The sequence below is a fragment of the Numenius arquata genome, chromosome 3 (genome assembly GCF_964106895.1).
Source record: "Numenius arquata chromosome 3, bNumArq3.hap1.1, whole genome shotgun sequence".
NCBI lineage: Eukaryota > Metazoa > Chordata > Aves > Charadriiformes > Scolopacidae > Numenius > Numenius arquata.
This window is the reverse complement of record NC_133578.1, coordinates 26,441,383-26,457,513: the sequence shown is the minus strand read 5'-3', so window position 1 is coordinate 26,457,513 and position 16,131 is coordinate 26,441,383. Positions and strand designations below refer to the sequence as shown.

At 35.8% G+C, this 16,131-nt stretch overlaps 1 protein-coding gene across 1 annotated transcript in view; it reads left to right on the top strand.

Moving 5' to 3' along the window:
- CCDC141 (coiled-coil domain containing 141) overlaps nucleotides 1-16,131 on the top strand; it is a 94,767-nt gene that overhangs the window by 74,269 nt on the left and 4,367 nt on the right. Inside the window, exons 23-27 of the mRNA XM_074144785.1 lie at nucleotides 1,682-1,789; nucleotides 2,426-2,497; nucleotides 6,166-6,316; nucleotides 6,857-7,052; nucleotides 9,242-9,414. Of these exons, the coding sequence (XP_074000886.1) occupies nucleotides 1,682-1,789; nucleotides 2,426-2,497; nucleotides 6,166-6,316; nucleotides 6,857-7,052; nucleotides 9,242-9,414 (700 nt within the window). The remainder of the gene's footprint in view (nucleotides 1-1,681; nucleotides 1,790-2,425; nucleotides 2,498-6,165; nucleotides 6,317-6,856; nucleotides 7,053-9,241; nucleotides 9,415-16,131) is intronic.

Below are 16,131 nucleotides of genomic sequence, written 5' to 3'. Positions count from 1 at the left end.
TAAAGCAACTTCAATATGAATGCCAATTAGGTTCTCAAAGTTCTCCTCCCAATCCATGAGTTACATAAAATGCAGGACAGTAGTTCCAGGTTATGTCAGAACAGGGCTTGAACCTTTGATCTCTTTTGCTAGCTCAACATATTACGGAACTTTTCAAGAGCAGTGGAATTTCAAAATAATTGTCATGTTTTACTAATTTTGCTAATTGTAAAGTTATCTTTCTTCAACAGAGTTGTTTGGAGAACACTTTTTTTTTCACACAGAGCCATTCATAAACAGTTTACTGATTACTTTAACCTTTAATTTAGATAATTCTTTTAAAAAAGCCAGTCAAAAGGAATATAATAAAAAAATTTTCTGCAATAGAGGATAGTTCTGCAACTTTTTTAAAGTGAAAGTAATTTTTTTTTTTTATAATATGTAGTATTCCGAGATTTTAAAACCAATATTCATTTGGAACATAGGAGTATCACAATAGTTGATGTCTGTATCTTATGAGGAATACATCATTCAGCAAATTATTTACACAAGTAGGTGCCATGAGTTTGGAATACCATGACTATGAATTCATTTTCACTTCCTGTCATTTTTAAAGCATAACAAATTAAGGAGAAATGTTGTGTCGCACAATCTTTCCAGATTTTACATGGCTGTTGAATGTCAGAAGAAAACAATTCTTGGATTTTTCAAGTGCAAAATTAAAGACTAGGTTTTCTTCAGAAAAAAAGTAGATTGTGAACGGATCACACAGAATTTTTCACTTGTTAATGCTAGAATGGAAAATTAATAATGCAGCACTTCCTTAGAAGAACTTATTTAGGAGTGTAACTTTTGGCTGGACAGCTGAAGATGTGAAATGTAACTATAAAACTTTTGGTTTTCCTTACGGTGTACCACTGTGGTGTTCTTTGGAATCTGTAGATTTCTTCCATGACAGCTTTAAAGTATTCATGAAGTCTTCATAAAATACAGTATGGTTGTCCAGATTTGTGGTATGTAAGTATGTAACCAGTTATGCAGTCTTTGAATCTTAAGCTAGAAATAAGTATCAGCCAAAAAGAATGGTAAAGTAGCTCATCTAAAGTATAGTTAACTACATTCAGAGTGGTTATGGGATGTCCAGACGGAAAGTTGAAGGAGGGAGGAAAGCAAGAGCAAATGTTAATTCTGCCTTGTTATGTTTTATGCTTAGAATGCATTCTCCCCTCTCCACCTTTTATACAAATTTGAACATTCAAGAGACTCACAAATGTCTCTTCCTTCCCTAGAACTGTTTTCCTGAAATCCTGACTTCTTCCTGGATTTGTCGTTTATCCTCTTTTTTTCCAGATAGTGACACTTTGTTAATCCTTTCTTTTCCCTTACTTATGCTTGGTACAAATTGATTAATATTCCACTGATTCTTCACCAATTCTTCAGTCTTTGGTGTCCTATACTTTCCTTGCCTTGGAAAAGATCCACTCATCTTTAAAAAATGTTGTCTTTGTTTGTCTAGGAATGCACGAATCAGGTTTTGCTGCATATTTTTGCCATAAGCAATTTATACCTGTGTTGATGACAGGTTTTAGATAAGATTTCACTTTTTTTCTACTCTCTTGTACAGAGCATAAGTCAGTGTCTAGTTAACAATTGCTACCTTCTATTGAGTACAAGCTTACTTAGTTTTATTTTCTTGTGGCAGAAAGACGAGTTTTCTGAAGATTTGGTTACTGTTCAAAAAGAAGACAGAAATGGTCAAGAAGCATGTGAGATTGTTATTAAAGACAAAGCAGAGGAACAAAAGCAGCAGGTTAGTTAGGTTTGGTGGTTTGTTTTTTTTTGTTTGTTTGTTTTTAACTAGAGTTCTATTTAATAAAATGTTTTGTGTATTGCTTGAAAGTTTCTTGCTTTTCAGTCTTGAAGCCTCGCTTAAGTTTAGTGTCATCAGTGTAGTCATGGTCATTTACCTTTTTTTTTAGTTACCCTTTTGTCTTCTATCCAATCCACATGTTCTTCCCTATGAATTTTATTTTTTTAGACTTCTTTTTATTTGCCTATGTATCTCTTTTTCTTTTCTGAAATAATACTCTTTTCATAATCTTTTACCAATTTTCCTTTGGTCCTATTGCCACGGTATTCTTAATGCAGACATCTTTGTGACCATTCCTCCTTCCTCAAGGGAGAACACATTCTGTTCTCTCCTTTATAATATGACTTAAGGGAATATAGGAAGTAAAAGAGGAGACTGCTGTTAGTATTTCCCAGAGCCCCTAATATTCGTATAACCCCTAGAGACAAGCTATGAAAGTATTTGATTTATAAGTAATATGCTACACAAGAAGCCTCATAGCTCAGAATTTGAAATAAGTAACAGTGCAAATTATGATTCTTTGAATCATTATGGTCTTCCTCAGAAAAAATAGTTTTTAAAACAATTTTCTTTCAGATTGCATCAGTTAAATTGCTTACAAATTCAGAAAGCATTACTGAGAAGAGATGTCCTACAAACACTAAACAGGTATCCACTGTTTGTGTTGATTGTTTTTAAGTTAAAATTGATGGGTGGTGTTATGTACTCTCAAAAGAATTTTACTCCTTAATTCATTGCTTCTCAAAAGTGACGGATATTTTTATAGATTGGTGGGCTTTGACTGTCATTGCATTTCAAATGTCATTGTATTTCATGTCGTATTACAAAAACCCAATGCAAAACAAGCACATAATTGCTTCAGTTTTGCAACAGTGTGAATAACAGGAAAGCAGTCATGGCAAAAACATGATGGAACACAACTACAGCTGTCAGCAGTTCAGGATGGCATCATGTCACAGATAATCTGCTGTACTGTTGGTACGACACTATACATCAAACAAATAACAGAATTCAGCATCAAAAAGAAGCCTTCACCCTCACCTCGAAACACTTAATTTACATTTCAGTTGCCAAAATTTCACGCAGCAGAGATCATAAATAAGTGCCAAAGTATGAACTGCATGTCGAGGACAATGCATAAAAGGAAATTAGATTGTGAAAGACTGGTATGCATTTAGAATGATAAAAATCCTAGCAGACAAGCGTCTTTTATTCATGGATATAGAGTAAATGAGTATGAATGGTTCCAAATTGTCAATAAATAAATGTACTCTTAGTAACACAGGCAATTATGAGATGAATGACGTTAATTCCTTTACCTTAAAGAACATTTTGAAGCCTTGGGATCCTGGATGTAAATATAAATAATTTACGATGTGAAATATTCTGGTAAATTGGAGTGGGTGTTAATACATTTAAGTCTTTAAAAAGGTAGGACACATTGGTAATTGATTTAGAGCTCTAAAGTTTCCATTTTGCAAGCTGATAACATAGACCAATACTTCAAGACATTAAATTGTGATGTTTTATAGAAATTTAACCAACATTAATATTCCCTTCAGTACAGGACAATTCTGTACTGAAATCTGCTGATGAGCCAAAATTGAGCCTAATTAATTTTGTTACTTCCATTACAAGTCAGTGGGAGTTTCACCACTGAGTTGGAGCCCAAATTTCACTCAAAATTTTGTGACTGATCCGAAAAGCCACCCTCAGGAGAATCATATCATCCAGCAGATGTCCATAGCCCTGTTTGCTATTTTGCTAGGCCACGGTTTTGTCAGTCCTCATCAGACTGTGTCTCAGCTGCCAAGGGGAGAAGTCAAGGGTATGCGAAACAGCAAATATCAGATGTGAAGTATGGCAGCTATGGTGCCTCCACTCCTTTTCATCACTCCATACTTCACATAAAGAAGTAGCAGGTTCTTCTTACTAAAGCTTTTCTGTCTTCCATTTCCATCCTTTCCGAGGAAAGACCTGGCCCATCCCCAGCCTCTTGTCTAGTGAGCCAGTAGTCCCTAATTTTGCCTATACTCTACAAGCTAGGTTTGCAGTATTAATTTGCTTCAGTAATAAATATTACCATCTAAAAAGTGGCCTAGACCTTCTCATGGCATATTCATCCTCATGCTTCTTTGATCCCAGGTGGCACACCAGGGCTGAAAGTCCTCATGCTACCAAAACCTGTTTAACAGCTTGCTTGCTCGCTGCCCACCTGACATTCTTTTCCCCAGTGTTTTCCCCAGAGACATTTTCCAGTAATATCTTAAATAACTCTGCTCAATTCTGTGATCTCCAGATCAGGTGACCATGAAACTGACAGCACATCCCTGCACTAATATCCTAGATTAGTCACTGGAAGATTTCTACATTGTTGTGGCCTTCCTGTAGTTATCCAAATGTATGCCACTGTGTGTACATGTGTGTAGGCTCCTCAATAGACAGAATGAATCTGGACCACTGATTTCATTCAGACAGTAGAGACTGACTATCCAGAAATGTTGACCTATGTTTTTTAAATGTATCTGCTCAGAATTTAGCATTCTAAAGAATTTTTAAACTTCTCAATGTTTGATCAGTTTTGGTTTATTAAATGTTAGTGCAAGTCACACCAAAGCAGCCAGCATTTCCTACTGATGTGCTTATTAAAACTTCATTTAAGAAAGACTTGGAAATTTGGTCAGGCTTAAAACTGAGAAAGTTACTTAGAACAACACTGATAAAGTTAAAAGACCTGGGTCAAATTTGCAAACCCTAGAAAAATATATTGTATGAATGTATTGAAATTAATCCCTAAAAATAAAAATTTCTTAGTAATAGTATACAATTAATTAGAGCCCCAATAAAGAAATTGAATACGTGCAAAAGGAGGACGTAACTCAGTATTTATTGTTTTCTGAGTAACTGGAAAGGGGAAAAATGGACACATTTCACCAAATTGGAAAGCCAATTATAACTTACCATGTTTATGTCCATGATATATTCATACTAAAAGACACTTTGGGGGTCAGAGTTCATCAGGGGATGCTTGTGGAAAGCCCACTTAATACCCGGACTTGAACTTCATTTTACAACTGAATAGACACAGTAAAATCCCATATTTCTTCTGGTCATTCATTCATGGATCTGCCATGAATCATGTGGCTTTGAAAAAAAAGTTGTATTAACTTGGAAAAAGTCTATATTAAATCTACTATATCTACAGAACCAGGGCACATATGAGGTTCTCTTACTTTTGTTTACTTTATTTTGTTAATTTTGTGCACTGTTTATTAGGTTATATTTAGAGCAACAAAGCATGAATATGCCACTGCACTTTTGTACTGGATACTGCCAAAGAGACCTGGTTTGGGAAGCAATGATATCCAGTGTATGAACCAATTGATTTGAGTGAAGAGTTTGTAGGTGATAGAAACATTGTGTGATAGATTACATAATTTTTTTGTATAAAGCTCAACAATGAGAGAATAGCATAAGAAAACATTATGAACACCTTTGCTGAGAGTGCTGGCATAAATGGAGCAAGCCTGAATATGTGATTACACATTTATATAAAAAACAAGAGGCAGAGAAGTGATTAATAAATCAGATAATGTCTTTGATGCTTTTGTGATTAAAATTAATGAACTCGTGCCACATTCAAGTCTTTTTGAAACATGATAAGAGGAAATTTTTTTAAATTCTGGATCCAAGTTAATACAAAAATAATTTTAACATTGTTTTCTGTGAATGTTTGGACAAAATCTTGAAGCAGCTGGCAAAAAATGAGGGAAATATAAAATGCTTGGAAAATATCTTAAAGATGTGGGTTTAATTCTGTAACTCTTGAACATGACTGGTGACTGTCTTTCTCAAAGAATCAAAGTCCAATAACTTGGCTGTTAATATATTTTTATTGCTATGTAACTGTTTCCCATTTAGGTGTAATTAGGCCATCTCCTCCTCCAGCTTCCCCTTGCAAATGCTCTTATAAACAACACCTACAGGAAATCCACAGATTGTCCTTTGTTTATAGAAAGAGGTAGTTCTTATTTTGTTGCTACTGTTATAATAAATCCTTACATATAATTATAATAGTATCTGCTAGAATCTACACAGTTTGAAATTCAAGTTAGCTGCTGCAAAATTTTCTGATGAATTATCTTTTTCCATGCATTTCCTCCTGCTTCTCAGAAAACATTAAGCTTAACTAGAAGAAATATTTCAAATATTATTGCTAGCTTCTGCATGAAAAGGGGATGCATAGAATGATAACTTATTCCCTCTCTCTGTTTTTCTTCTTCTTTCCCTTCTCTTCTTTCCCCTCCTAATTTAAGGAGAGGAATAAATTGGCTGCTATTCCAATTATCTGTCCAGCTGGTGAGGATCTTGTTTCACAGGATACAGAGCTGTCATCTTCAGCCAAAGAGGATAGTTTACAGACTGAATTCCTGGCAGAAGAAATACCCTCCGGAGATGAATCTGAGTGTATATCACCTGATGATATCTCTTTGCCACCGCTTTCTGAGACACCAGAATCCAACCTTTTACATTCTGAAACAGAGCTAGAAGAGCAGTGCTGTTGTAGTTCTCATAGTCTGCATGTCAGTTCCTATAGCTTGCAAATGCAGAAAACCACTAGAGTTAAAAAAGTGACGGAAGCGTCTGATCTCTTAACAAATTCTGCTTATGCTGATGCTACAAATAATAGAATGGAAAGCCCATCAGATCAGTTTGATAAGTTTTGTATCTCTTCAACAGATTCTCATCCAAAAGTCAGAACAGTATCTTCTTTTACTTGTAGCTTACAAGGAGTATCTGAAGCTAGCACTACTTCCTGCACTATAGACGCCAAACCAGTATATAGCATGATGAGTGAAGCGTGCAAAACACATTTGCAACACCTTGAACTTCGTAACAGCACGGCAGAAACACAAGAACAATTGCATGACTTGAATAACTGTACTAAAACCCAGGACAGGCTGCATGCTTTGCCTGATGCATTCTCAGGTTTCGTGTTTCAATCAGACACCACCAGAAGCTGTCAGAGCCAGATGGTCACCCGAGAAGAGATTAAAAGTTCATCAGAAAAGAACAGCGTGGCCAGCCTAACTGGACAGGCGCCTAACTTCTCCCAGCTTCTGTCTAACAAAACCGTCATGGAAGGTTCTCCAGTAACTTTGGAAGTAGAAGTAACGGGATTCCCAGAGCCTACACTGACATGGTGGGTAGCTTATAATAAGTAGTAGTAAATAGACATATTAGCAAGGCACACTGAACCATATATAACCAAATTAATTATTCTGTAGACTAGAATAAATGGCTTGTATCCTTTCTACTCCACATCTCTGCATGATTCCCACCTTCAAAATTGCTTCTGACCAATTAACCTACTTGAAATGATCTCTCTGTACCTAATTTTATGAATAATGAGAGCATCAAACTACTGCAAGCACATCCAATGTTTTTTTAAACAAATATGTCATGTAGTTTTTATATTCCGGAACCTGACATCATCAATACGCTATACGCTAATACCTAAACATGAGGAGGAACTTCTTTACTTTGAGGGTGGCAGAGCGCTGGAATAGGCTGCCCAGAGAAGTGGTGGAGTCTCCTTCTCTGGAGACATTCAAAACCCGCCTGGACAAGTTCCTGTGCAACCTGCTTTAGGTGGACCTGCTTTGGCAAGGAGGTTGGACTAGATAATCTCCGGAGGTCCCTTCCAACCCCATGTGATTCTGTGATTCTGACATTCCACTTGTTCAATAATTTGTTAAAACAAATGCTGACTCCATATTTACTGTAAGTAAATTCACCTGCATTTTCTCAGGATCTTGGCATTATATATGGATGGACAGACACATACATGTGCATGCACGCTGAAATATTTATCTAGCCACAACATATACATAGAGACACATATTTATATAAATGTGAGTCAGCTGTTGACAACTTGAGAGATGTTACAGGTTAAAAATACCCCCTAAATGTCTACACTAAGAGAATCCGTTTTATATTCTATATTTGTATGCACTCTTTATCTCTCTGTAAATTGTTGTATGTCTAATTATATTGCTTTATACTGCTTTTGTGAGAAATACAGATGATGTAATATAAACATCTTTTAAGATGACTTTTTAGAAATTCCCTTGCAAAGGGAATAGAGACAGAAAGGGGGGCATGTTTTCAAGATTTTGCTAGTAGTCCTCTATGTGTTGGCATATTTTTCTAAAATTTTACCTCATTTGCAATTTCTCCACTTATTCCATTAGAATTTCACAATGGAAGCCTTTCTTTAATGTATTAAAGTTAGATATGCATCTTACTGGAAATGTTTTGATGTTAAGATTATTATTACACATTTAAAGAATTAGGCAAGCTATAAGCTTTTAGTAAGCTGAATTTTCTTCTGTGGCATGGAAAAATACTGGGTACTGCAACCTTGGTGCTATACTGTGTTGGTATCAATAAAGCTACTTTGTTTTAAATCCTGGTATTCTACAATTTGAGGAGTATTGTTGGTGAAATAAGAGGTACCTTCCATTTTATTTTATCGTAAGAAAGCAGTAATTTAGCTAAAAATATATATACACTATTGGTATATGGTCTTTTAAAAAATGACATTCAACTGAAAACATTTTGCATATTAGAATTTTATGAAAATAGAAAAATGGGGTTTCTGTAATTAAAAATTTACCAATACCATGTATTTTTTACTGATGTAGACTTCTTTTTGGATATACATGTGGAAAAAAATTTCTGTGTTTTTGTTATGTTAAATGTAGCTTATGCTGAAACATCATAAGGCAAGAAAAGCCAGAATTTTCTCTTACTTCCAATATGTGAATCTGGAGTCAATACTAATACATGGTGACGGATCCTCAAGTTTTAGAATATGTCACCAGTTCTCTGAAATAACTCCTGATGCATTGTTCTATCCTGTTTGATTATGGGAACTAAGTAAATGTTAAGTGGACCGGGAGGAACAGGTCCTTGACTGTTCCTCATACTGAGGACACAAGTTCAGAAAGTTTGTATGTTGCTTATGCATCTTAAGAGCTTATTTATGAGTTAAATGTGGATTGACCTTATTAGCAAAAATGTTTCAGCACAAAACTGATGGCCCAGGCCTTCATGCTGCTGTCTCCAATACTGCAGTGAGATAACTGTGACTTGCCCATTGAAAACCATTTTCAGAACAATATTTTCTAGTATTAAGACTGTATTATCCAACATTTTGAATTGCTTAAATACTCATCCATATTTACATATAACTTTAAGGAATGAGAGCACAGCAGTGAGCTCTATCTCTTGCTGTCAATGTAGTGTTATAGAGGTTGTCTTATTTGCAAAGTTCTGCTTGGCATACAGTGATATAAATCTGACTTGAAAACTGACTCTCTGCTTCAGGTACAAGAAGGGCCAGAAACTGACTGCAGATGAGCACTTAAAGCTTTTACAAAAGGAGACAAAGCATACTTTGTTCATTCAGAAGGTGTGTGATAAAGATGCTGGCCTCTATGTTGTTCGGGCTAAAAATTTGAACGGCACTATCTCATCAAGTGCCATTCTCCACGTGAAAGGTAACAGGCCACCTATTACAAGAATAGACTGGATAATGCTGTGTGTCATCTATATTAGCATATCACTAATATACTGGCTACTCACAAAATAAGTACAATATTGACTGCACTGGACTTAATTCTCACATGCTAAGACAACATTAAATTTATTTTCTTCTGCATCTTTCACAATCTGTACCAAACCACTTTTATGTCACACTCAATATATTGCTCATTTCTTTAATACCAGTATTATGTGTTTATTTTCCTTTCTCATAGTGATGTTGAGATAAAAAAGTTACAAAGGTTTTCTAGAATCTGAGGCAGAGTTTTGCTTACTAAAAATGTAGGCATTACAAAGTGTCAGAAACAGTTTTAATGGTTATAGGTAATAAATGTCAAGATATACCCAGGTGGAGTGCTGAGAACGACTTATATTCTATAATATACCTTTTTTGGGGGGTGTGTGTGGAGGGTGTTGAAATATTTTTTAAACATTGAATATATTATTTAGAACCACATTTTTCTCATATACTTTTTAAAAACTTTCATTTGTAGGATAAAGCTTCTTAGTAAAGAAATTGTACCATTCATGATTGCACTGGCAGAGATCAGATTTAGATCTGTCACAGCCCAGCAGATAGTCTCCACAAATGAAAGCTGCAGTAGTTCCAACAGAGTTGTGATCATTTGCACTACAAAGATTTGACCTAGAATCATCAGGATTTGTGTAAGTGGCACCTAGCATACAGTAGACCAAAACCCCCAAATGTTTAAAAAATGAGATGTTCCAATGTATCGATCTGCTTAGGCAGATGCTTGTGATATTTTCTCTGCCTTCTTATATAATTAAAGATATAAATATTTCTAATAATCCACTAAATTATTAGCATAAGACAAGAAAGATAGTAGTTTATGAAGTGAGCATTTGTGAATGTTTAAAAATTTTTAACATACTGATTTCAAACAAATCAACCAAATTGGGGAAATACTCAAAAATGTATTCATATAAAAAACCCATTTGTTTTATTTCAGTCAAATAGAATTCTCCTATAACTTCAAAGCAGTAAATCCAAACCAGGACTTTGTTCACCTACATACTGCATTTCACTCTTGACAAAGACAACCACAAATATTTTTTTTATTAAAGTAGTAATTTGTTTAAACATTTGATAACAACAACATAAATGTGCAGTGGAAGACCTCATTTATAAATCCTCGAATGTAACTTCTTTTTTTAGCTCCAGTACTTTTTGTATTTGTACAGTAAAAACAATTGAAAAACAGCTAAGTGATTTTTCCTGCATCTTTGATTTGCAACTTTTGTATTACAACTGTGTTAGTGTGGAAAATTTATAGAGAGGAATTACTTGCTTTCTCTTGCATAATTTGCTGAAATGAAGTATGCCTTTCACTGTGTAGCGTGCTATGAGCAGAATATATATTGCAAATTGCCAGGGGTCAGTGAGATTGAAGACTGACATTTAGATATTTTGGCCGAGCGACTGCAACTTTATTAAAATTCCTGTAACTTTGAAACAGGAGAAGTTCTCAAGGGAATATAACCTCACAGCAATATGAGAGGGAGCAGGAGGGAGGAGGTCGTGGGCAGATGGGGGAACAAAGTAAATTCTAACTAAAATTGGTATTACTCTTGATGAACAACTTTCAATCATGTCCCAAAAATGTTGATTCATAACAATCCTCTCAGGTATAAAACTCACCTATTTTCCTAAAGTTACTTTCCATTTCACAATAAATCTAATTTTAATAATTAGTATGATTTTGAATGTTTCAATTTTCATAAAAATAAAATTAAGTTTAGTGTTTTTATGCCCTTGTGATTTTAAGTATAGTTGTTATAAACATACAGCAAAGAACCTATGATAGCAAGCCGACTTGCATAAGTAGTGCATTAAGCAATATTGTGGTAAGAACAAACAAAAATGCCTCTCCTACTTGCTGTAAGGTTTTGCCTGCTGCAGAACTGCCAGTGCTTGATAACTTTATCCTGTTCATAACTAATTTTCTGTTTGAAAACGAGTCCTCTATGTGACAGCTGCCCTTCAATACTCTATTTTTACTGAGAGTTGCCATAATTCAAAAATTAAAATTAATCATGGATGTTCTTTTAACTTGTTTTTTGCTTTTCCATATAACTTTAAATAATACTCAGGTCACTTTTAAAGGCATTTTCGCCTTGAGTATTGAGGGTAAGTGAGGAGTGAAAGCAGAGATGTTGTTTTTCTTCTTCTGCCTTGCCTCTGCCAGAATGAGGCCTTTAAGTTAAGCATTAACTGTCATAAGGCTTGCGAAAGAAAGAGTCATTGTAGCTCTACAGATGCGGGGCTCAAAGCTGCATCGCTGTTTTGACTTGTGGATCCTTCATCTTGAAAACTTTGGAAAGTTCAGTGCTAGAATGGTCATTGTTCTTGTCCTTTTTATATGGTCAGTATGTGAGTTCAGAGATATGCATGTGACCTTTTTGGTTGGAGGAGAGCCATTTGTTGAGAAAAACAACACTGTGAAGTGAGTCTCTGTCCTTCAGAGAGCAAGGCTAGAGCTAGCGTTCCAGCCCTGCTTGGGAAAAATTGTCCCAAACTCACTTGTAGTTTTATCAAAGCAGGAGAAAAAGATGTGAACTTTTCATCATGTCATAGAGCAGGAATTGGAGGTAGCTTGGATCTAGACGTGGATCTTGTTGCTTGCTTGCACTTACAGAAGGACCGCCCACTGTTTATGATATTCAGCTCTACAAGTTAAGGCAACAAAGGGATACAGAACTACTGGAAAAGTGTACACAGATTATGGGGACAAATTCTTTTCCCTCCCTTCTAACACCTCCTGATATACATCCAGGCTCCTAGAGTATTACAAGGGAGCAGGCATGCAGACCTTTTCCCTCATACACATTTGCATTAAATCCATTAACTTCATTTAACCATTTTTAGAACAAGTGGGAGAGATGTCAGTTACTTGCATTACCTGAGATTTGACGGCCAGAATACAAGGTCAGTTTACAAAATTGTGTGAGAGTAAGAGATGCAGCTTTGAATCCTAGTGGGATTTATTCCATCTTTTTATTAATATTATTTAGAAGGTAACCAGTGATATAGCCTTTTATTGGGGTTTGGCTTACATTCACAGTTCCCAGAATAACAAGGAGGACTCTAAGAGGGGAAGAGTTAAAAAGTAGCCTCAGAGAGCGAGCAAATTTTGTTCCAACATTTAAAAATCTGTGCTGCATATGCCTATGAACAAGCATATTCTGCCTTTAGTAAAATTCTGAGGATGTATCATGCTGCATCTGTCTAATTGAGTATACTTATGTTTTTCTCCCTTAGCAGAAAAATATTTAAAATCAATACAATGTTGATTTTGTTTCTTCTGAATTAGGGTTTAAATAGTTCATGAAATCACCCTTGTTTGTAAAGTTTGTATTTTCCTTATCTATTTTTCTCTTTTTTATCATATTTTGAAAGTGCTATTGATAGTTCATCTATCAAACAAGACATAAAAGTAGTTTATCTCAATGGACTTTTTCAAAGGCATTGCTATTTGAGACTTAATTTGGTATTATATGCTCCAGGAAGGCCTTCCAGGTGAGGAAGCTTTATTGATAGGATGCCCCTGTAACTGTTCATTGCTATGATGTGGTGTTGAAACAGCACCTGTGCTCAATTTTATTGGCTGGAGAAGGATAATTTTACACCACTTGTATCTAGAAAGCCACTGAAGGAAAGCTGCCTTCTGCCCACAAAACTACAAAAGCAGAACAGCATTGAAATTCCATATTTGGTGAGTTTAATACTAATTTTCCAGTTTCAACCTGAAATGTTTGTTGTAACTGACAAATTAGGCAGCCCAGATTTCAACATAGCCTCAAAGAAAAAAGATGTCAAGGGTGTCAAGACAAAACAAAATTATTCCACTGGGGAGGGTAGATTAATGCAGAGTTCTTTGTACACCCTGATTAAAACTATATGGCTCTAAAGCTTACATGGAAGGTCCCTATAGCTTACCTGTCACCCAGGGAAGCCAGCTGGCTTTCTAAGGAAAATGACCCTCAGTTTTACTGTTCAGTTCAAAAACAGCTGAAGTGGTTTATGATCTGCTCCTGTGCCAATGCATCAACTTTCATTATTACTCAAATGTGTTATCAGTGAAAAGTAAGCTTTCTACTACTGGACTAATCCCGGAATTGAATTCCTATTTAAATGTTAGATAAGATCTTTCAAGTTTGACTAGTGAGAAGGGAGTTGAGATTCAAACGAATGCAACTTTTAAAATCTAAGTGCACGATTATTTTGAAAAGTACTCATAACATTCATGCTATTGCTATATAACAGACATTGTGAAATAATAAAGGTCAAAAAAACCCCACCTTGTCACTCCTGAGAATGTTGTCATTTTTGCATAGTCAAATGTTATAATTAATAAATGCAAGAAGCTATATAAGGTCAGAAATTGCATTAGCAGATCTGTAGATCTTAATAAATAACTGCAGAAGTACATAATCCCTTTGTTCATTAAACGTTTTCTCTGAGAATTTGAATGTTTCTGTGCATTTTGGGTTAACAAAACTTGATTTTGTGAGTATAGCGTTGCATCTACTTTAAACCAGGAATAGTTCTAAACGCATAGTTTCTAAAGGGTATGTGGATTCCAGCCACATTTTTAGTTGCTGCAAGAAACGAGATTAAAAAAGGAGAGATTAGAGATACCAGATACACAGCAGAATACTGAAAGTCTCCTGGTTTTAATGTTTTTTTTTAAGCAAAGGTGTAATCAATGTTGGTTACTGCTGTGTTGGCAGTCTGGGTTTAATACTCTTTATTTAAGGACTATAACGAGTGCCCCAAAAATTTTGTAGGAAAATTCCTGCTGTTTTCTGTTTAGATAATCTTTAAAAAAAAAATAAGAAGAGTGACAGCGAGACAGTGATGTAGTCTCATGATACACTAATACTTCTCTGAAAAAAATCCACTCATTCTGTTTCAGCGGCAATTTCAACTTAATGCGCCCTCCCCCCTTTTTTAAGAAATAGTTCATGTTGTGCACGCTTCACTTCCTCCTCCTTTTAACCACACTGTAGAAGCAGGGCATACATCTAGGTGTTTTGTATTGTTCTGGTTCTGCTACTTTCTTGTTTTATAGTCCTGAGTTCCTCTCATCACAGTCACAGTTTTAAATCTATAGTTACTGCAAGACCCCAAAACGTTTATAACTTCCTGATTGCTGTCTTAAAGAGCAGATATAAACCTAAATCTCTCTAGTCTTACAACAAAAATATTATACTTAGGCATACTACTAACCTAGCCACCCTTCCTCCTTCCCCATATGCAGACACCCATTAAGAAAGCAAGGGGTGAATGAGATTGCCTGAATACAAGATGTAGAGTTGTGTGAAGGGGTATTTACACATGGTGAATAAATCTGGCGCGGGGGGAGGGATTAATTATTTTCATTTTTCAAAAGAAGCAGCCTGTCTGAGGGTCCAAGTATGAGTCAGTAGGCACAGGGAGAATGAGGCATTCCCCTGCTGGCCTTTGGATCAGATGTGGCTGGAGCTGCAACGGAGAAGTTGGCTTCCTCTCACATGACTGGTAAGGTAGGCCTATTTCTGGACTTTTCTCTGGAAACTTTGCTAGGCTAAGCTAGTAATTTTTGTGTGTATCTTTTGTGGCTTAGAGGAGCTTTGTCTGTAAAAATTACTGCTCACCCTTACTTTAATGAGGCTATGCCAGGTATTCAAGGAGCTCTGGACTATGGATATTTCAGATCAATTGGCTCATGAGACCCACTTGGTATTCCTTAGTAAAATTCCTTCTGATTATTGTTCAGAGTTTTTTTCTCAGTCAGGCTCCTAACACAAAGTGCAGGATCTTAATTTAGAGCAATGCTGAGCGAATCCAAAATCTCTGAGCAGTATAGTGTGGAACACAGTCTAGCCTAAATTTTTAGAGAAAATAGGGGGAAGTTTATAAACTTGCTAGTGTCACATTTGAAGACATCAGAGGTTGGAAATTAAGTGCCCAGACTAAATAGATTTAGAATAACTGTGAAGCAAAGTGATAAAAAATGGCTGCTGAAAACAATTTGGATTGATAGGGTCCTACCTGTGTGAGAGAGACTTGGGGCAGGAGTTAAAGCTGTGTGATAAAGCCAGATGCAGATGATTTCTCCACCTTTTGTTTTGCTCTAATCTGCTGAGTTTTCCTTGCTGGTTCTACTGGTTCCTACAAATAACTTATGTAATGTTTAATATTTGGCAAACTTTTTATCTGAAGTCATCAGAGTGGGATTTCAGTACCACTGACTACCTGAAAGTTGCTGTCAGAGGATAAACACTTCTTTTACAGCAGACTTTGTTTCCCTGTTGAGTTCTAGCCTGTGCCTTAAAGAGTTGTAGTAACTGTCTCTTCATGGTTTCCTTTGCTCTCTAGAAACTGGTCATTTTAGTTTTTATGTTCTGCTGACTTACTGATACAAAATCAAGATGGGGTCTGATTGTTATCACCATTCCACTCAGTTTATTTTTTTAATTTATTTTTTATTTAAATGGTAAAAACCATCCTGGTATGAGCTGCAGCCTGACTTCTCAAGGTAATACGAACCACACAAATAATGGAATTCAGCTGAAACTATTACAATGATGGCCCCCTTAACATTTTCCCCTGGAATACAAGCTAATCATGCACTGTTTGTGACTTTGCCAGCTGCCTGCAATGAGGAGGC